The 23247-nt window shown below is 43.9% G+C and overlaps 1 protein-coding gene across 2 annotated transcripts in view; it reads left to right on the top strand.

Moving 5' to 3' along the window:
- KIAA1755 (KIAA1755 ortholog) overlaps nt 1-23247 on the top strand; it is a 483080-nt gene that overhangs the window by 169779 nt on the left and 290054 nt on the right. For both annotated transcript variants that reach the window (XM_085619206.1, XM_085619204.1), the window contains exons 2-3: nt 1513-1710; nt 3344-4748. In XM_085619206.1, coding sequence (XP_085475332.1) covers nt 1513-1710; nt 3344-4748 — 1603 coding nt within the window. The remainder of the gene's footprint in view (nt 1-1512; nt 1711-3343; nt 4749-23247) is intronic.

Raw genomic sequence — 23247 nt, 5'->3', positions numbered from 1 at the left:
TTACCCAACAGTATGAAATAATAATGGTATTCATAGATCACAGATCTAGATGGGTGGAAGTGGGAGGTGTGTTGTAACCTAATACTAAGTCTGTGATTCTGTTTTCCCCAAATGTTTTTGGCAGGGAAGGGGTTCCTGAGGTACTAATAATGGACAATGGAGTACAGTTTTCATCTTCTGTTATGGTGTATTTTTTTTAACAACCTGGAAGTGAAAAATGTATGCATGCCACTGTATCATCCCCAAAGAAAAGGGTTAAAGTTCCATTGATGAATTCAATCTGAGAAAATATGAGAGTGTGACTATGTTAAGGAAAAGTCGGAATGTCATCTTTAAGATAGGGGACTATGTTCACATTAAAGATCCAGTATTGTTGCAAAAAGGGAAGTTTAAGTTCAGGAACCTACTTGCATTACTGACATAAGAGGTCAGGCTGTTAAGGCTTCCAGAGGGCATTGGTAGATTATGTCTCGTCTTGCCAAAGTGGACAAAAGTGTGCATGAAATGGAAAAACAACTGAAAAGTCAAGATGATGTTATGTTACAGAGAAGTACAAGAACCAGGCGAATGCCTTTCAAGTTTTACGATTATTTTTTGCTATTATTATTTATCTTGTTTTTATGTTGTATTTAGTTTCTAATTTCAGTTTCTGCTTATTCATTGTATAAGGGGGAGATATGTTGTGTCTAGTATTAGTGGTGTAGTCATAGCTCATTAGTGGTGTGGTCTTAGTTGATGCAATATAGAACGTAGAATGTTGCAGGGCAGAATGTTACTGTGGGGCTGGAGAGAACCTTGACTGCAGTTGGAGCTGATCTCCTGGGCCCTTTACTCTGTTAAATACTTATATAAATAAATATATGTTATAATCATCCCTTTTGCATGGGCGTCGTGGCCTTACGAAAACTGGGTGCATTAAAAAAAAAGTTGCTTTATTTAAAAACAAACACAGAAATGCTGGTCTGCTGTTCCCAGCATGCCACCATCCCTGTATTTTTTGTGATTCCCAAATTGTCGCAAATTGCGGCCTACCTCACGAATATTAGTGAGGTAGGTCAATTTACGACCCCCTGGGAATCGTACACAGTGTAAATCACACTGCTGTACAGAGCTGTTTCTGATTTCCAGAGCGCAAATCACAACAATTAGCTATTAGGTAATCGCAAATGGAAATCTATGAACATCTGGCCCTTAGTTACCAATTAGTGGTTGTTAACGAAACTTGAGGATTTCACTTTAAAAATACAGAATTTATTGGATCAGCCAATATTTGTTAAACGTCTGTCACAGTTTCCATATCATTAACCAACTGCAGTTATATGACTGTGCATGAATATTACAGTGGCATTCTATAACTGCATCTACCAAGTGTCTTGGTATCCAATTCCGGCAGCATATTTAAGATTGTTTTTCTTTTAGACTGTGTGATTGTGCTCTTGGAGTTTCCACAGTGTTGATTATGTCACTGTATAGTGTGCATATTACTGACCCCATGTGTATCTTCTCTTCCAGGACCCCCAGTCTCTTGACACCACTGTGCAGCATGTTCTCTCCTCCCTTTACCCACCATTTGAAGCCACAGCTGCTACAGTTCTCGACCAGTTGTTTCGTATCATTGAGACAGATTATCATGGAGATGGGCTACGCTGTCTTCTGGACTTTCTAATCCCTACCAAACGTCAGTTTGAGCGCATCCAGCAGGCAGCTTGTGTAAGTTACTGTGAGCTGGCTGTAAAAATACTGACCACTGTCTCTGTACCGATGCGCAAATTTGTTGTGACATACCAACCTTTGTCTTTCGTGTCTCCTCTCTTCCTATGAAATCAAATCTTTCTTCAAAGATCAATTTTCTGCCATTTGAAGGTCATATGGGACAAGCCACTGTTCTTTCATTTCACAGAAGTGGTAACCAATTTAATAAACTGTGCTTGTACCACCAAAGCTTTACATGTTGACTTAAATAGGGGTGGTGCCAAGTGGAGTTGTCCTGTATCAATTGTGCATATCCCTGCATCTTGTAACAGAAATTAACATCACAGTGATACCTCTATCCAATGCATGTTCACCATCCCTCTGAGCATCTGCAGAAATATTACTTTGAGAGATGTTAAATTGAAATGCATTCTTTTTGCATTTTAAAATAAACCATTTGTCTTTGTATTACATTCTTGAAAGTGTTGTTTCTAATTGTCTACGTTTTTTTTCAACTTCCCTGTTTTGTAACTCTCTAGCTAAACCTCAATTGAACATGTTTGCAATACTTGACAAACAAGTAGCTGGACTTCTATTAGGAATTGCTTTTGTAGGTATTATAACCAAGTAATATAAAAAAGAATGTGAGTCCTCTTAAAAATGCTGCATGTATTAATTTAGTCCAGTAATTTAGTCCAGTATTCGTCCAGTTTAGTGTTCTTGACATGTCGATCATTGTAGTCCACAGGAATGGGGCTTAAATTAATAAACCAGAGGGCCAGTATCTATAGTGTGGAGATGAAGTACTTCCCTGTAAATAATTCTCTCTCCTCTAAAGTGGTTGAATTTCTCTTCTGAGTAGGAACGAGCCAGTGTTTATTTAAGAGAGCAATAAATTCATTATAATACAACATTAGATGGACCCTTCTTTCAATCAATGTTTCTCAGTCATTATAGCACACAATCTTTGCTCTTTCCTTCTGAACGGGAGTTTGTCATACCTCAAAATCTAAAGTAGTTAGCTCTAATCAACAAAAATAAGTCAATCATTATAATACACATTGATAAACATATGGCCCTGAATGGATTTTCAAGCTGAGCAGTGAGTCAGGTGCTAATGTTCTTTATCAATACATCTTGTCAACTAAACATGACAGCCAGTGATTTGTGGCCGTGCCAGCAGAAGTTTTCTTCAATCAAACATTGGATAAATACTACAACTCACAACAGTATGACTTATCTTCTGATAAGGTATCAGTTATTCACCATCATTTTTACTTATTGAGTGGGTAAGCGGAGTCAAATGTTGTAGATTGAAGTGGTCAGGCTTCCAAATTTAACGTGATTCAGTCATCTGTTAACATGAAGTGTTTTCACTTGTTTACTGAAAGAGTGAAACAATTGAGTCCTTTATTAATTGAACTTCTTTAAAGAACAAGAACATGTTCTTATAACTTCGACTATCAAATGATCCTATGTTCTCACTTGATTCAATCGATTCCTATTGTACTAGTTCACAGAATGAAAAAGATTTTTCAAATACAAGAACGTATCTACTTTAGAAGTGTCAATAAGGCTTGGTGGGCATGTTTCGTAACATATCAAGTCTTGATCAAAGCCCTCATTAATTAGCTTTGTCTTCTTCCCTCAGGCTGCATATCCTGGCCGTCTCTTCGTGCACGAGGGCTGGCCTTTGTGTCTCCATGAGAAGGTTGTGGTCCACATTGCACCACTCAGCCCCTTTTTACTACGACCAGGTGACTTCTACCTCCACGCCAAAGCCAACGGAGAGCAGTCAGTTTGTGTCCTGCTGAAATGTCTCTCCGACAACCTTCATACTCTGGAAGAAATACCTGTGTTGGACTCTTCCTACCATGTGCTGTTTTCCGAAAAGTGGCTGGAGGAGGTAAATCTAAACCGGAATGAAGCACCTCTGCACACATGTCTCTTGGCTACTGAGACTGGCATTGCCAAAGTGCCTTGGTGTAGTATAGTGATTCCAGAATTTGTGGAGAAATCCAAAGTGAAGCGAGATCACATTCAGGAAACGGTGTCTCCTCAAACTGATGTGCTTGATATCGGTGAATCCGATGACAAACAGCAGCTAGAGTCAAAGACTCAGATGACTTTTTCTGATGCAGATTTACAAATGACACATGTTGATTTTAAAGGTGATGCGAAGAATAACGTGTGCTATGATTACATGAATAATGGGGTCAGATGGAAACAGGACCAAGGAATCCTGAAAAGGGTTTTATATAATCATTCTCCAACTAAAGACCCCATTTTAAGTGATACGCTTTTCCAGGATCAGGAGGGTGATTACGTGGATCTTTTGGAAATCTCTGAGGAAATACAACTAGAATCTTTGGATAAGGCATTTGAATTTGGTGGACCATCAGCATCTTCTTCCAGAAAGATGGAAGGGGTGGCTGAAAGAACAGACATATCAGTTCTGTCTACAAGAGGGCAGAGTAAGCCCTTTCCTTTGGTCAGTGGAGAATTGAATGCAAATCTGGCACCAGAAAGTTGGACTTGTTGGAAACCCCCTGAAACTGAAAAGGATGCGTGTACACCTTGCTTAAGGAGAAAGCTAAACCTTAACCCCAAACTTCAGGAAACAGGGTGCCGTTTCCGTGAGTCCTATTTAGCTGCTATTCAAAACCCTGTGAACTTTGGCCCTGGTCATATGACATCCATATCAGAGGACCTAGATGAGTCCAAACAGAACTTTTCTTCCAGAAGTTTGGCCCATATGGACTGTCAGGAAACAATACCTAAACTTCAACAGAGAAAAGAGCAGGCAGCTTCATTTTCACAGTTCCCAGGTTTTCCACATACAGAGGTGATCCGAGAAACAGAAAGAAGAGCAAATGCAAAACTGGTACAGCTTACCAAAGCAACAGAAAACATGGCACAGAGAACTGCATTGCAGGACGCCCCCACAGGCAGCAATAAATTGTTATTCTTAAAAGGGCAATGGCAGTCAACATCTACTGAAGGCAAACAAGCATCGGGTTCTCCACAACTCTGTAGAGTAAAACCAATTGGGAAAGGTAACATGCCATATTTCATAGGATTGATATTTAACAAGTAGTTAGTAGTACTACATAGTTATGATCTGAGTCAATGTTCTAGTTGCATATTTTTTTATGAGTTTCAATAATGCTCAAGAAAATTAATTAAACTATATGAAAACAGTTAATTCAAGTTCACGGGCCAGACAAAATATTGAGGGTTATTTTGAATAAAATTAGTTTAGTTGTTTTGAAGTGAAAGCCAAGACAATGTAGATCCCAAATGGTTATTTTGTGTTGGTTAGTACTGACTATTTTTCCTAAATGTAATTTGTAAAGAATGTAGACAAGACTTTTCACATTCATTGGATATGCTTCCACTAGACTACTGCAAATCTCAAGAAAACCTTTCACGAATGTAGGCACCATTTATGAACATTACTACAAACCAACGAGGGGGATGAGAAAAAAGAATATGAGAGAAATATATTTTATGTTATTTATATGATTGAAGATGGCATCCATGGTGAGAAAGGAATGTAAGCTCTAGATTATTATTTACTACCTACAGAGCTAATTTCAAGTAACAAATGGGGATGATTTATGAAACTATGACTTCAGTCGTTGCACACAAACATTTTCCATATGAGCAACACAGGACTCGGAAGTCCATTTAATTTGCCATTTCTTTTGATCATTTGTGCTTCAGGCAATTAGAGAAAATGGTGGCATGTAATCTAAATCGAAGTAGCATAATAAATGTGCTGGCTACTGCACCAGATATTTGATTATATTTTACTGGTGTGGAATAACTTATACAAATGTTTAAGATAGAAGCATTAAGGGTTTGAGTATTTTATTTATTTTAATTTTTTTAAGAAAAAATATTTCTCCAATAAAAATGAGAGTAAATTCTGTGATTCAGGCATAAATATTATCAACTTCAAGATCTCCTACTAGAAAAAGAGGATTTCTAGAACTGTGCTTATTGCAGAAGTGCTCTCTACATAGAGCTTAAAAGAGTACCCACTTCATAAATACATAGACTCAGAGTAAAGTTATGATCATCACTAAACTCTGAGCTAAGACAGATTATTGGTAATGTACTTTAGTTAAGACATACATGTAAATATAAAAAGATAATAAAATATATATACTGAGCATTGAAAAAGGCATAATAATAGACAACTTCAAGTTCTACAAAAACGTACTTCCAAGACACATGCGCATAGAAATTTAAACAAACACTGGAGCATGTTAAAAGACAACAATAATTTACATAAAGGCATTGAAACGTTGCCATAAGTGACATTTAATAGTCAAATCTATAGCATTTACTAACAAGTTACTTTGGAAGCATGTTTTCTGATCTGGTCAGGGCAGCGGTTGGAAAGTAATCCCCTACAATGGGGCAGGACTACTCAGGCACCGCCGTAGAGATTATGGTTTCCTTTTTAGGCAGCCTTTTAATGGCGTTCTGACTGCCATTGAAAGGCTGTTGGAAACGGACTTCAGGGGGCCTAACAGGGCCCCCATCCCTCCATGGCCTCAGCTGTTAGGCCGGTGCCCCCCCCAAACATACATGTCCTGCGTGCTAGGCACCACATGGTGCATGGCACATGGTGCAATGATGTTTGCAAACTTCCATTTTTCCAATGCAGGTTGTGCTGCTGCTCTTTTCCATCCGCTGCACAAGCCACAATGGAAATATTGATGTTTCTGACCGCCTCATGAGTGGTCGCATCTAAATTTGTCGGATGGAACCCCAGACTACTGTCGTCAGCTTCCTTTCCGACACGATGCCGGTCGGAAACTTGTCCGAACAGCGTCATTTTTAGGGCCATAGTCTTATTATAATAATAGTTTGTTTTGTAGTTTCTCAAAATGTCCTTGTGGGTTGTCCTATATTTGAAGCACAGAAAACAAACTTAAAAACAGTGACTCCATTCAAAATTAACATTTGTTATACAGATTGGGAGAGTCATCACTTTAACCTTGAGTACAATATTAACTAGCACAATTTTTTTCTGCGGAATCACATATGTTAAAATTTTTCCACAACTTGGTGATAGAGACAACGAAGTATGAATCAGAATTAAACTTTCTGTCATGTATATTTTGTGTATTTCAACAGCTTATGAATCATGGAGACAGTATATGTTTGTTCTTACGTAGTTCAAGGACTATATCACACCTTTAGGTCATTTTGATTTAAAACATTGATGATGATTCATACTCTTTTCAAAGGGAACAAAGGTGTATGGATTATTAATATTTTTTTTGCAGTGTATAGATCATGGTACATATATAATTGATACATTTAAAGGTCATATTTCTATATACATGAAACAAACAATTTTTCTCTTTCTCACTCTACTAGACCCTATATTTTTTATTTATGTTATTTGAAAGGACTCATTATAACTAATCACAATCAAAATTAACAGAGTTAGCATTTGGAAGTGTTGATAAATAATACATTTCTATCACAAAGTATAGTTTATGAAATAACTATTAAATCAAAGGATTTGTGGCATGAAATATTTGCACATTGGTGACAGAGAAAGCATTGATAAACTGTTAGCAGTTCTGAGAGTTACACTTTTTTGAACTTGAGAAATTAACGTTTAGGACACAGTTAGTAATGAAATGCACATGTATGTTACTGATTCAATGTAAGCACCTTGATGAAGCTTAAGGAGGAGGTGAAAACTTTCTAGAGGCCGTATGCACAAAAAAGGCTGATGTTTACTCCTGTACTTTTCTTCCTAAGTATGCATTTAATGTTAAACCTGGGAAGATGCGATAGTCACTTTCTCTCATGAGTAGTCTTGGAATTATTTCATTAACAATGTAATCAGCGTGTCCACTAACACATGCATTAGTGCAGTGCTATAGTTTAATCACCCTTTTTTATTTATATTGTTTTTTTTGCTAAACATAAGAAATATTTTTTCCACATGGAGAAAGTCCTTTAACCCCTTCGATGCTCATGACGGAACGGTTCCGTCATGAGCATCGGTTGAGCTGTGCTCATGACGGAACCGTTCCGTCATGACCACGCCCGCGCTAGAACCCTTCAGCACCGCGGGGGAATCCGCGCAGCGCTGAAGGGGTTAATTACAACCCCTCAAATGTTGTGGACGTGTGGGTCCCATTTGCACTCTGAACATAGATTTTTTGTACCCTTCTCATGAGTACATTTCTGACTTTGCACAGAGTGTGTTGGGCCATGGAAGTATTTATAAAAAGCCAAAACATGTTGGCTTGCTAGTGTGCAAAAACTTTTCAGGATTGACATGCAAGTAAAACTATCTCCCTGACACTTAAGAAAAGATATGCTCACACAAAAAAATATGTTATAGTTTTTTAACAATGTCAAGGACGTTATCAGAGTCCGGATTTACACTCATAAACAAAGACATATGCACAATTAAGTTAAACAAAGGTGGTCAAATGACTTTCTGAAATTGGCCCTCACTGTTTTACTTCATATTGGCACAGGTACCTTTAGATACAATTGAACATTTTTTATTGAGCTTCTCTCTGGTTACCTCTTTAATAAAAGTAACAAAGCAAAAACAGTTGCCTACACTGATAGATAGAAAATACCTGATTGTGATGCACCATAGTCATTAATGGTAAAAACATGCTCTTTAGTTCCTTTTCCAGAATATGCCAGTTATCTCATTAGTCTCGTCATCACAAATCTAATCTAGATTGCGGTAGCCCTCAATGTCTTCTTATTATACATAATGTCTTTATTATACGTAATGTTTTTAGAATGTAATTATCAATTGTGTGCACATAATTTATTAGCTGGTGTTTGGTCTTCAATCGTTACCTCATATTTTGTACTTTTTTTATCCAGAATTAGCTTTTTGACATTTGCACAGTACAAGCTCTTAAATCTATATTTAGCAATTAGTGAACTTGAATATATTCACTGGACATGATTCACCATGGTTTTACATTAAGTAGACATTTTTCTCATTTAAAGTATTACTGCTTTATTTTTTTGCCTAGAGAAAATGATATTTGAAGAAAAGTATCATCAATTCCTTGACTGACATTACCCCAGCATAGCTGGTGTTTCCCAAATTTATTAAATCTGGCAATGACACCAATTTCCCCCTGACTAATTTTAATCATTTTAAAATACATATTCAGAAGAACTTGGAATATTTGAGGATTTACAATGGCTAGTAATTTTTGAGTTGGCAATTAACGTTGAAATAAAAGGTAGTGATTGTATATCTGACTGAAAGTACAAATCCCCCAACTTCCTGTTTAGCACTTTTCCAGCTTTCTACAAGTCAGGTGAATGGGACTGCACAAAATCATATACGGAAATGTTTAAATCTTCTTAAAGGCTTTCAAAATAAAGGGGTTTGAGCTTCTGAGTGGAAGTAAAATAATGATCCTTCTAATAGTGGCCTTAGACCCTCTCAAAGAACTGAAGATGCAGCGGTCCCTTCATTATGTGAAAAGAAATAATGTATTTCAACGTGAATAAGTTGAGTATATAGAGTGAAGGGAACAGTGCTTTACCCAGCCTGTTTCAGGGACCAGTGCTTTACCCAGCCTGTTTCTTCTCGAGTGGTGCCACTGTGCATGACGTGTAAACTGTAAAACTGCAGCTCAGCTAATTGGTCTGAAAAACACGTTTAACAATACCTCAATGTTGTTTCTTTGAGAATAATTGAAACTAAAAACAATCAATCCTAGAAAAAGATTGATTATATCTTGAAACACATGAGTACACTCCATCATTAGGCCTTCAGGGTTTACAGTAGATGCCATGTCCTTGCGCCTAGGACTCCACCATTAAGAGAGACAGCCCCCGGTAGTAGTACATTTTGTAATTTTATTTTTCTTCCTTGTCCCATTTCCCCCAACTTTTTTTTCTGTTTTGAAATTAATAATCTCCAATACAGGGGAGCGTGGCCAGCAGCATGGCCGAGTGAGATGCGCTTTCGCCGAGCTCCGGCAGAAAGCACCATCCGACACCCAATCTGGCGATCCTCAGGCCTGGAGAACACATGTACTTGCCTCTCGGGAGTTGAGAGGTACCCTGGCGAAGTCCGTGAGAGACTTGGAGGGCCCTACGAACTCTTATCCGGCTGATTTGAGCCTTGGGCGGTGATCGCACGGGTGCGCTCAAAATGCCGCAGATGTGGAGCTGCGGCGGCTCGGTGAATCCCCAGACTTAGTGCTGAGCCACGAGACCACGGACACCCGGGGACACGCCTCAGGAGGTTTATCGACCTCCGTCTCCCTTCCAAGCCAGCTGCAGGAGTGCCACGGGTGGTAATCATAATAGCGACGGAGGCTTCGACCCCCGAGGAGACCAAGCTGAGACTGCCGGAAGCTCGGAGCACTACAGGACTGGGCCGGGCGGGGCGAAGTCGCGGCGGGCACAGCGACCCCAGGTGAGCCAGGCAGTGGGGAGGTACTGTCCTGCCCGGCGGTGAGGCCTGAGAACCTGAGGCCCCCGTAACCCAGAGGACCGCCACGCTGCGTCGGCTCATCAGGCCTGCGAAGCTGCAGGGGGAGCGCGACCCTTGGGTCCCTGCTGGGGGGCTTCTCCCCTGGGACTTGCCTTGGCTCAGTTTCAATGCTGTTGCTGTGCCCCCGCCTCAGAGAGCAACCTTACTGGGGCGCTGGCCGGCCCAATGGAGGCCTTGTGACCTGTGTGAGCCCCCATTGCCGACTTCTGCACAGTGAGGGGCCCTGAAGGACCGGCGGGAGGCCGGTGCCTGGTGCGGTGTCTCCCTGCTCCTCCCCTGGCTTCTGATGGTGACAAACCTGCTGGGAGGGATCCCGGCAAGCCCTGCCACACTAGACCAGCCCTGACCCGGGGTCTTGACACAGGAGCGCTCCTGCTTGCCACACCTGCTGTAGGGGATGGCTCTTCAGTGTGTATTTTTGGGGGACCATCTATGTCTGGACACCCAGCCAGAGTGCCTTGCCACTGGAAATAGTGTGGGGGGGAACACTTGAGACTGCCTCCTGCTGATTGGACCCGCTCCCCCAATACAGCACGGCGCCCCTACGCGCTCTCTCCTAGCCATACCAACCATGGGTAAGGACAGGGACCCGAAACCATAGCGGCAGGGAAAAATGGACTGCTACACCAAGGTCATTACCCCCCGACCCCCCCGGAGGAACGACCAGCCGCCTGCACCGACACAGATACTCTCCTCCAGGCGATCCACTCTTCCAGGACGGCGCTCGAGGGTAAAATAGGTGCAGTGGGCATGGCAGTGACGCTCCTGATGCAGGATTTGCGGAACCTGACGGCCAGGGTCACGGAATCAGAGACCAGACTGGGGGAAGCGGAAGATAGCCTGCAAGATCTACATAAGGGAATGACAGACTTGCAGTTATCACATAAGGACTTACAATGGCGCGTAGATGATGCAGAAAACAGAGCAAGATGAAATAACCTCTGCTTTGTGGGCTTCAGAGAAGGAATTGAGGGGTCAAACATGTCGGACTTCCTCCACTCTTGGCTCCTGCGCATATTCCCGAAGGACAAATTCTCCGCCTGCTTTGTCATAGAAAGAGCGCATAGGGCGTTGATGGCCCGGCCACCTCCAGGGGCACAACCACGTCCCGTTATAGCCCGCTTCTTAAACTTTCTTGACAGGGACATGATCCTTAGAGAAGCCAGGAAACTCTGGGAGATCTGACATGAAAATGCACGTAAAATGATCTTCCCAGATTACAGCAGAGAGGTGCAGAAGCAGAGGCGTACTTTCGACTCGGTGAAGGCGAAACTACGGGAACACAAGATTCAATGCATGCTCCTCTTCCCCGCAAAATTGAAAGTGATATTCTTGGGAAGGTCTCACTTCTTCCAGACACTGGAGGAAGCATGGCAGCGGCTTGAGGAACGACCCGCGCTGGAGCGACCGGAAATTCCACCATGCTGTATCCAGTTATCAGGAAACGCCCTATGGTTCCCTGGCCCTCAAAGATCGCTGAGACCCTGAGGAGCCCGCAAAGATCGACTCCAGGAGGCAACCCCCTACGCACCGAGGGGTACTGGCAGAACCCAAAGACGCAGTGGCCGCTCGCTGGACTCTCGCCTCTCAGCGGGCTCGCACACTCTCCATCTCCCTGACCATCCTGATCCGGATACAGAGGCCGAAACCAGAGACTCCACCTCTGGAAATGAGGGTGAAGATGGACCCTCTCTCCACCCGTTGGTGGCCGAAATAGTGGCAATGGAGCAGGACACAGCAACAGACGCCCTGGCTTCACAGGAGAACCACCGGACTCGCACTCGTGTACATGGGCTTGTGAGGTCGACCGTGGAATCAAATTTAGACTCCAGAGTATGCTGGTTGGACACTCACCCCCCATTGCTGCTCCACCTACTGGACCTGAGGAGTGGCCGAAGACCCCCACCGTATCGCAGGCGAGAGGCTCGGAGTAGCCACAGACTTGGGCTCCACGCAGCCCTTCTCTTCTCTTTCCTCCTCGCTCTCCTGAGCTTTCTCTCTTTCCGTTTACCTTCCCTCTTCTCTAACAGTGTTTTTTTAGGTCTCGCCTGAGCCAGCGCTTATATCTCTGCACTGGCGAGAGTTTTAGTAAGCGGGTTTTGGAAGTGCTAACCTGGTGGCTTTTTTCAGGCCTCCAGCTTGCGCTCACGATGTTGTGCACGAGCACAGCTGCTATCCTGGTTTCTAGCATTCCTTTCCTCGCATGGCCGGCTTTCCTCCCCCTCCCTTACTGCACAGAAGATCGGTTGTGTTTCTAATCTTAGACCGCTTTCATTCTCTGCCTCTGCTAATTACTTTCACTTTCGCGGCGCCACGATGTAATGCTGCTCTGGTCTGTCTGATTCTCTCACGCTATCTCGTTCTGCCTCAGATCAGACTCTTTTCTTCGAGGTCTGTCTCTTGAAGTCTCTGGTGTAACTCGCTCACATCTGTCTCACTTGTTTATTTAATTGCGCGCCACACAACTCCCGGCCGGGTCGCGCTTGTTTGTTTTTTTATCCAGTGTCGCGCTATCAGTTTTAAATGCGCTCCCTTTCCCACCACTCCATCCCGCGCTTCTCCGACGTGAGGCGGGCGCTGTCTTAATTGAAGGAATCCGGTCTCATATAGTTAATAACGGCAGCCGCGCAGCTCAAGCGCCGCGATGTAATGCTGTTCTGGTCTATCTCATTCTCTCACACTATATCGTTCTGCCTCAGATCAGACTCTTTTCTTCGAGGTGTGTCTCGTGAAGTCTCAGGTGTAACTCGCTCACATCTGTCTCACTTGTTTATTTAATTGCGTGCCACACAACTCCCGGCCGGGTCGCGCTTGTTTTTTTTTATCCAGAGTGTTTCGCTATCAGTTTTAAATGCGCTCCCTTCCCCACCACTCCATCCCGCGCTTCAACGACGTGACCATTCACCATTCTCTAATCTCCAGTGCCAGCTTATGTGCCTTTAAAAATGTATTTTGTTGATTAGGATTTGTGGCATCCTCGCAGCTCGCAAAACCTCATTCTGCCCGCCCTCCCCACCTTTAGAGACAGAAATTGCAGTCCGATTAAGGTCTGAACACTTTCAGTGTGCAAAGCGGGAGATGCTCACTTTGTTCTATGCGTGCATAACTTTTCACATGGAAGGAAAAGCTGCTCATTTTTGCCCTTCTTGCTTTATGTACCATTAGCAAATCCTTTGGTGCTGCTCCTTGATTTTTGTCATTTCCTGATTTAGCAAGGGTTCTGCTAAGTAGAGTTGCAGATCACCCATCCGTTGTACAGCTCATCTACTGCCCCGTGACTTCAGGTTACACTGTAGTTGGTCAACCCACTTTATTCACTGGCTGGCCGCACTATGAGTGAGAGCATTTTGTTTGATCACATGTGCACAGGAGCATGAGAAGGAGTACACTTCAGTGCATGTGCTGGCATGTTGGAGCTCTGGCCTGCTCCTTTATTTTGTATATTTTCCCACTCTTTTTCCACATTGCAGGTTTGCAAAATAAGCAAACACAAGCATTGGCATAGCCAATAGGTCTCGCCTTTGGGACCTTATAAGTGTTTAGACATGCAACAGTTGATGTTGTTGCACCAAGGATATTGTACTGCATAACTAAATACGTATAAGGTTCCAAAGGCGAGATCTATTGGCTATGCCAATGCTTGTCTTCTTTGGACCTCCTCTGTCTGTGGGGGACTTTCCTTCTGAGAACTACTGGGGCCGCTACAGGAGTTTGCACTTGTAGCGTAAGTTGGGACTGGGGTGGGCGACAGACCTCCGCCACTCTAATGCACATCCTCGAGCGTCTGGCAGGGGGTGCGACACCGGGGAGGAGGGAGGTGGGGGGGAGTGTGGGGTTCCGAACAGTTCTAATTGTGTGGATTGTTTTATTTATGTTTTGTTGAGATGCAGTTACAGATTCAAGAAAGTGTGCACACCCACCCGCATTCCCCGATCGGGGCATAGCCTAGCTACCCATGTATATATGTCCCGTAATTACACACAGGCCGCTCATGATGGACTCAGAGACTAGCCCCTTCACGGTGCTCACTTGGAACGTTAATGGCCTGGGAGATAAGATTAAGAGAGTACTGGTGTCCTCATTCATAAAGCGGGTTCGCCCAGATGTAGTCCTCCTGCAGGAGACCCATCTTAAAGGCACGTAATGCGGTTTCCCTGTGAGGGGAGCGTACATGGTCCTGGCACATGCGGGATACACCTCTGGTTCTCGGGGTGTAGCCATCCTGATTGAAAAGTCCCCTCCTTATAAGGTGACACGCACGTGGATAGATGGAAGATCACTATTCTATCAGTCTCTGCCTCTCCGAAGCTACAGACTAGGACCCTACATGGGGTGACCGACATCCCTCTGGGGACACCAGGCACGACACATATTATAGGGGGCGACTTTAACGACGTAATGTCCATCCCCAGGGACCATTCCAGGACCACGCTGACCCCCCCCCCCGACTACACAATTAGCTCGACTGACAGACTCCCTGGGTTTGGTGGATGTGTGGAGGCATCTGCATCCAGAAGAACGACAGTATTCGTATTACTCAGGGGCTTACAGGGTTCACTCACGACTGGACTATGTGTTGCTCCCTCGGGGTGTCTTTGAGAATATCTATAAGGCGGAATATATGGCCCGAGGACTATCTGACCACTTGCCCTTGTTTGTTAAGGTGGGGGGGAAGCCCCATGCGGGACAAGGGAGTTGGAGGCTATCGGCCTGGGACTTGAAAAATAAAGAGGTGTTACAGGGTCTCTGGGCTGGCACGAAAGTTTATTTTGCAGAAGATCTGGGGTCGGTACAGTCGGGCATCATGTTGTGGGAGGCATATAAAGCGTTTCTTCGTGACAGGGCCCAAAACCGAATAGCCTGGGAGAAGAGGAAGGCACAAGAAGAGCTGGCCACGCTGGAGGCCCAATTCTTGCCTTGTAAAAGTGATACATTACATGCAGAGACCCACAGGTCCTCCGGCAATTGACAGACACACAGCTACACTACCAGGCCTTAGCGACAGAGGAGGCTAAAACACAGGCGCAGGCGACCCTACACAGGCTGTATGGTGTGAGGGACAAATTCGGAAAACTATTGGCTTGGTTTAGTCGTGGGGAGATGGAATCCCGGTGGGTAGCGAAAGTAGTAGATCCTCAGGGACTGACACAGACAGGAGATGCACAGATAGTTCAGACGTTCGCTTCCTACTATCAGAACTTCTACGAAGCCTGGGACTTGGGAGCCCCGTCGGAGAATTGGATGTAACAGTCGACGAAATTAAGGATGCCATAACTAGATTGCATCCTGGGAAGTCCCTGGGCCCAAATGGCCTCCCTGCAGAATTCTATAAGAAGGGGGCGGATCTCTTGGCAGTGCACTTCTTGGCGCTGTTTCGGAATGCATCTCAAGAAGGTGTTCTGCCCCTGGATCTCCGAATGGCCACGATTATCCCTATCTACAAACCGGGGAAACCCCCAATGACTGCGCTTCCTACCGCCCAATTTCACTCCTTAACACAGAGGTAAAAATTTTGGCGACTATTCTGGGTCTCCGTCACAGTCAAGTCATCACTACCCTGGTACACCGGGACCAAACAGGCTTCCTACCGGGCCGGGCGACTAGACTGAACCTGCGCAGGACCCACAATTGGCTCATGGAGGTGCAGGATCGTTAAGAACCGCATCTGTTCCTATCCTTAGACGCTGAAAAAGTGTTTGACGCTGTGCACTAGCCTTTTCTAGAGGCCACCCTGCTTAAGTTTGGTGTTGGCCCCAAGTTTAGACACTGGATAAGTCTTCTATACGCGGACCCGGGGAACAACATTTACAACGCAACTTTTACAACGCACTACACTTACAACGCATTTTACGCAACATCCACTACAACGCATTCCATTACATAGCATGACACTACAACGCATTTTTAAAAACTACCTTTACAACGCATTCCATTACATCGCATACTACCTTTACAACGCATACCATTACAACGCATAATATTACACTACACTATCCAACACTAACCCTACTGTTGCACCCCCTGGAGTTAGAATAGTAATTTTTACCCCTATACTATCCAACACTTACCCTACTGTTGCACCCCCTGGAGTTAGAATAGTAATTTTTACCCCTATACTATCCAACACTTACCCTACTGTTGCACCCCCTGGAGTTAGAATAGTAATTTTTACCCCTATACTATCCAACACTTACCCTACTGTTGCACCCCCTGGAGTTAGAATAGTAATTTTTACCCCTATACTATCCAACACTTTCCCTACTGTTGCACCCCCTGGAGTTAGAATAGTAATTTTTACCCCTATACTATCCAACACTTACCCTACTGTTGCACCCCCTGGAGTTAGAATAGTAATTTTTACCCCTATACTATCCAACACTTACCCTACTGTTGCACCCCCTGGAGTTAGAATAGTAATTTTTACCCCTATACTATCCAACACTTTCCCTACTGTTGCACCCCCTGGAGTTAGAATAGTAATTTTTACCCCTATACTATCCAACACTTACCCTACTGTTGCACCCCCTGGAGTTAGAAAAGCAATTTTTACCCCTATACTATCCAACACTTACCCTACTGTTGCACCCCCTGGAGTTAGAATAGTAATTTTTACCCCTATACTATCCTACACTTACCCTACTGTTGCACCCCCTGGAGTTAGAATAGTAATTTTTACCCCTATACTATCCAACACTTTCCCTACTGTTGCACCCCCTGGAGTTAGAATAGTAATTTTTACCCCTATACTATCCAACACTTACCCTACTGTTGCACCCCCTGGAGTTAGAAAAGTAATTTTTACCCCTATACTATCTAATACTTACCTTAAATGCAATTACATATTATGCGTTGTAATGGTATGCGTTGTAAAGGTTGTATGCGATGTAATGGAATGCGTTGTAAAGGTAGTTTTTAAAAATGCGTTGTAGTGTCATGCTATGTAATGGAATGCGTTGTAATGGATGTTGCGTTGTAAAAAATGCGTTGTAAGTGCATGCGTTGTAAAAGTGTGCGTTGTAACGACATACATCCCGCGGACCCTCATGCTCGAGTTAAGGTTAATGGCCAGCTATCTGAAGATCTTCCTATCAGGCGGGGGACCCGACAGGGCTGCCCGCAGGTCCCCCTTACTCTTTGCCTTCACTATAGAGATAGTGGCATGCGAGATTTGGCAACGGGCGGAGATACAGGGGTTCCAAATCACGCCATCTGAGGAGGGGGAAGAAAAGATCTTACTCTATGCAGATGACATCTTAGTATATGTTACCCACCTGGCTGCCACAATCCCCACCTTGTTTGAGCTCATGGGCCGATACGGGTCCTTCGGGGTATATGCCATAAACTGGCACAAAACGGTCATATATAGCCCAAGAGCCTTAGAGGCCTGGCCCTCTCTCCCTGGAACCCTCCTGATAGCGCAGACTGGGTTCACGTATTTAGGGATTTATCTCACCATGGATAGGAGGCTTTCGTACCAGAATAATTATCAGAGGGTCATAACTAACTTCACTGCCGACACACTGAGGTGGAAAGCCCTCCCTCTCACGATCATTGGTCGGGCGGCAATGTTTAAAATGATTACTTTGCCCCGCTTCCTCTATGCCCTCCAGAATGAGTACTTCCCCCTCTCCAGGCAGACATTCCGGGTGATAGATGCGGAACTATGCTCCCTATTATGGCTCAGGAAGCAGCCGAGGATTGCGCTGGCCACACTACAGCGGAACCAATATAATGGGGGGATCTCCTTACCGGATATTGAAGCTTATTACTGGGTGGAGCATTTGACCAAGGTGAACGAATGGATACATGTCACGGCAGAACACCCCACCTATAGATTAGAAAGAGATACTATGACACCTCCTATGTGTCTATATTTTCTCTTGCGTAGCCGGGAGTAGGCAGGGGATGCCTACTCCCGGCTACGCAAGTCACATTAGAAGTCTGGGACAGACGACAAAGGCACTGGGCTGGGCACGCAAACCAACGAAACAGACGCCCCTCTGGCACTGCTCCTGGTTGAAGGAGCTCCACAAACGTAGGGGCTTTGAGGGATGGGACGCCATAGGCATCTCCACCATAGGGGATATCGTGGCCAAGGGAGAACTCAAAAGTTTCTTAGCGTTAGCAGCAGACTTTGGACTACACACATCCCAGTTTTTTAAATATGCACAGCTGCGACATGCCTGGCTTGCAGAACGTTTGCTTTTCTCCTCACTGACAGAATATGCACCGCTAGAGGGACGCCTACTACAAGAACATGTACTCACTAAGGCAGTATCACTAACATACCGAATACTGAATAATAATACACCAGACAGACTGGGGAAATTGAGGGAATCGTGGTAATTGAACCTGGGTACGTTAGAAAACATTGACTGGGAAGCGGCCCTGATGCATCAAAGGGAAGTGGCCATTAAATCCCGCCTCCGACTTGTTCAATGCAAGATACTACACAGAGTGTATTATGACAGGGCCCAACTCCATCGTAAGGGCCGAGCCAGCGACCCGACTTGTTTGAGATGCGGCCAGCCGCAGGGGAACTTCTACCATACCATCTGGGACTGCCCCGTCATAGTCATATTGGGAATTGATATTGGGGGAACTGAGCAAGGTTTTGGGCGAGACACTACCCCTAAAACCCAAATTCATATTACTGGGCATACCCGTAGATGTAGATCTGGGCTGTCCACAGCTTATTTTTGCAATGTTGGCGTTAGTAGTAGCAAAACGAGACGTAGCTCGCACATGGGGGGTGGCGTTATCTCCCCAACTTCGAGAATGGAAGATCGGGATGGATATGTACATGGTGGCTGAGAGGGTCACATACAGAGTGAGAAAGTGCCCGTGAAAGTTCCGTAGGGTATGGGGTAAATGGATAAAATATTATGGTATGGATGGAGGACTGGGCGCTGACTAGTCGGCCAATGAGTGGGCCCATGTTGTACCTCTGCCAAGGTAGCCAACCGGCCTGATTTTCTAACCCTTTGGGAGACGCACTGCATGGGGGATGCCGCTGCAGGGATCAATAATTAACTGGGAATCACAGATTCATACAGCCTACAAAGGGGAGGGGGTGGGATTTTATATGATGTAGATTGTATATATATATATATATGTCCTTGCACGAATGTAACCAAATGTGACATGCTCTTCGTTTTTTGGTTGTTTAAAATGCAAATAAAAATAATTGGAAATAAAAATAATAATAATCTCCAATACAACGCTACCAAACAGTGAAGTCAGCTATGGTATTTATCCCACGTTTCATGAATCTTAGCTCTCAATCATATTCCTGGCACAACGTGGAATGAGCCTGCTCAGAGAACTTTTAATATAGTGAGATCAATAATATTTTTCTGAGCAACTGCTTGGTGCAGTTTTTCAGCACTTCGAGTTCACACCTGCATTCTTGTATATCATAGGGAGAATCTGAATATACAAAGAAATTCTGCTCATTTTTGACCTTCAAAGACTTCAGCATAATGGCTTTTGACAAAATCTGTGTCTTAAATCTGACCTCTCTTTAAGAACTGTGAATAGGACATGGTGGGCTAAGTTAATAGTACAATTTACTGGGGCATCAGGAAAAATAAGTTCCTTATTCAAGCATGCAAACAAATTCAATTAAGATCTGCACTATTCCTTTGTCTCTAGTGTTCCTACAAATTTTAGGTTGGAACGGGAAGCTTGACTTTCCAATTCTTCATTTGTCTCCTTCAGCAAAAGGAGTTCCATTAAATTAGAATTGCTTTACGTCTGAATTTGAGCTTGTGTTACAGCCATTCGGTGTCCCAAATCTGGCTCCCTAGTAGACCCCTGCCACATTAGTCCTAATTATGGCAGCAGAAGTAATTAATCCACTTGTAAATAAGCTACTTAAAGATTCTCTTGCATCGGCGGTTGTCCCCACCAGCTGGAAACAGGCAAAGATGCTCCCACTCTTAAGGAAGCCATCAGTTGGATCCAAGCAATGGTATTGTTTACATTTAACTTTACACTTGTGCATGTGCACTCGCACAAGCAATGCCTATAGTAGAATGTTTATGACTACTTGTTAATGGCCCGTGGCTGCGCTCTCGCGCGTTTTTTTATAAATGCTGCTGCTAGTTAGTTTGCGGCTGGAAACCCCAGGACGTGGAGGCAAACCCGTGGGCTCCTGCTTTTACCAATAAACGTGTTTTAAGAAACTCACCACTCCTGTGATGCTTATTGTATTTGAAATAAGACACCGTCCAGGCTCTAATAAGGAGGTTTGCAAAGTTAGCTTTATTGCAGGCACAACCTGGCATCAGTCTTCTGCAGGGTGTCAGCAGCAACTGACATGGAATTCCCTCCGCCTTACAATCTGAAGCAGAACCATGCAATAGAACATATGCAGATGTAAGAATGTACTACATCATAACACTTATTATCCACCCGTCACATTTGCTGGTGAGCTTGAGACGCTGCAGGAGCACACTGACAATTTTGGATTATTTCTAGAGTTTGGCTCATCCGAGCCCGGTGCGCCTCCAAGACGCAAAAATGGCAGGATTCATTGAAGCAGATGAGTGCTGGGAATTTGCAGGCTGCATTTCCATTCATCATAACGCTCGGAGTACACCTGCAGCAGATTTGAGGCTGTGGGGATGACATGTACATAGTCTGTACATGCGCAAGAGCTCACGGTGAGTCGCGCGTCATGCCTCCCCCCACCAGCGTCATTAACTTGTAGCTCACATTCCATTGGCTGCACCCTTCTCATGCTCACTCTGTGAGGACTCGCATACTGATCATATGCCCTGTGATGCAACATCGTCGCCATGTGGCATCCTGCTTCGATTGGTCCAAAACGAATACAAAGCTATTGAGAAACTTCATTCTTTGTGCAAAATAATAATTCTGGAATAGTACGTTTACCCGCACGACTATGAATATTTTTATCAGTGGTTGTCCATCATTATTTTACTGCTTTAATCTGCATTAGTTGGTACAGTTGCCATGTTTTCTAACCCTTCCTGAGAGACCTCTAATACCTTGGAAGATATGGATCCGTTTGTTTGCAAACTTTGTCATTACAATTGGAGCAGATACACTTTTTCGCCAAAGAAAAAGCTTGCCTTGATATTCAGTTATCTAGGCAAGGAGGGGAAACACATTTTTGATAATCTGCCCATATTAAATCCACCGTCTACTGATGCTCACGATTGGGATGTTTATTCTGAAGCAGTCCAAAGGTTGAGCAAAAGTTTAGGGAACAACCTAGCGTTTTACTGGAACATTTCAACTTTTTCAAACGAAAGCAAAACTTATAAGAAAGTGTAGAGGAGTACATCAAAGCCCTAAGGAATTTAGGGCCAGATTCACATAGGTAAACTGAGACGGAAGTCTAACTTTATGACTTTTAGTATTCACAAAGGACATTTACGAAGGACATTTACTACTCGTAAATGCCCTTTGTGAATACCAAAGTTGAACTTTATGGCTTTCGGTATTCACAAAGGGCATTTTAAAAGTAGTAAATGCCCTTTGTGAATACCGAAAGTCATAAAGTTAGACTTTCGTTTCATGCTACTTTTGTGACTTGGGCCCTAGGTGTCAAAATGTATTTTTGGGATGTCGTTAGATGTGTATATAAGGGATCAACTTGTTTACAGCTGCTCAGAGAAAAAGATACAGGAACGGCTCCTAAGTTATAGAGATCCATTGATTAGTGAGGCAATAGATTTAAGAAAAGGGATTGAACGTGCTATTGTGTCTAGCAAGTGTATTACTAATGAGATACCCAATACTACAACAGTTAATGCTATTCAATGGCTGCCAGAAGGGCTGCTAAAACGACACCAATAGGGATGGTAGCTGGGACTCTTGATCAATTCATAACGAGAGCATCATCGGTCCTAGAACGCGAAATTGAAATGACGCAACGTCGTCTGTCCCAAGACCCGATCTTTCAAAGGAGATCTTCCCTGGGCCCTGTTGCCCACGTATGTTCACCAGTCTCTACTCAGCCAAATAGAGCTATTCTGAACCCATCTACCAACTCAGATAACATTGGGATTAACATAGGTGCTCAGGCGGATGGCCCAATTCAATCACCATATGGCCAGTCCACAAATACAACCCCAGCCCCAATTGAAGTGAGCCCAAACAACCAGAAGGAGACAAGACCTAAGGAGGGTGCAATTCTGAAAAAGAAGAAGGCTGATACCTCATCTCGGGGCAGAAAACCTAAACAGCCTAAACCTAATAGTATTTTGGCACCCCGGTCTATGGATCAATCGGAGTCTTGCCCCTCTGTGACCTTAATAGATAGTCGCGTTAAGGCTGGCAGAGACCTTGCAACTATATGCCCCCTCGACTTAGATTTATTGGTGGGGAAACTGAGTCTGGTTTTATCCTCTTTTATCCAGCCTGTGGAGCAAAAATTGAAACACCTAGATGATAGATTGGGAAAAATGGAGGCTTTGCTTGTGGAAAATATGGGTCTTAGAAAGGACTTTCTTGCTATCCAAACCCAAGTTGAAGCCTTAATAACAACAGCTAATGCCCCACAGCCACAACATAAGTTAACGCATACTATTGCAAACGATCAACCTACTTTGTTCACCACACAGGGGCCGACCTTGGGTTCTAATATAAATGGTCAAAAAAATAACCCTTCTTTTGTGGAAAAGGCCCAACCCCTGCAATTGGCAAATTCAGTAAATACTGCTACCCCAGGGAAGGAGTCTTCAAATCATCATGGAGGAAAAATCACCTCCCGTGACTTACCATGTATTAATTTACCCCCGGACTGTGCCCCATATGTAGTGATTCTTACGGAGGTTCCTGAGTTGATGAGTTCCAAACAGGAATCATATGAGGAACTCAAAAATAATACAATGCATTGGTTGAACACCCATAGACCCTTGCCTAGATCCATCGAAAGCAAAATTTTGTTTGTTAGAAGGGTGGGGTGGGTGGGCTGCAAAACAAAAAATGTGGGCGGGGACTGTGTAATTATCAACTTTGAGGATTATAGGGCAGTTGATCATGTATGTAGTTGG

The sequence above is a fragment of the Triturus cristatus genome, chromosome 7 (assembly GCF_964204655.1).
Source record: "Triturus cristatus chromosome 7, aTriCri1.1, whole genome shotgun sequence".
NCBI classification, from domain to species: domain Eukaryota; kingdom Metazoa; phylum Chordata; class Amphibia; order Caudata; family Salamandridae; genus Triturus; species Triturus cristatus.
The sequence above is the reverse complement of the archived record's forward strand: the minus strand, read 5'-3'. Positions and strand labels throughout refer to the sequence as shown.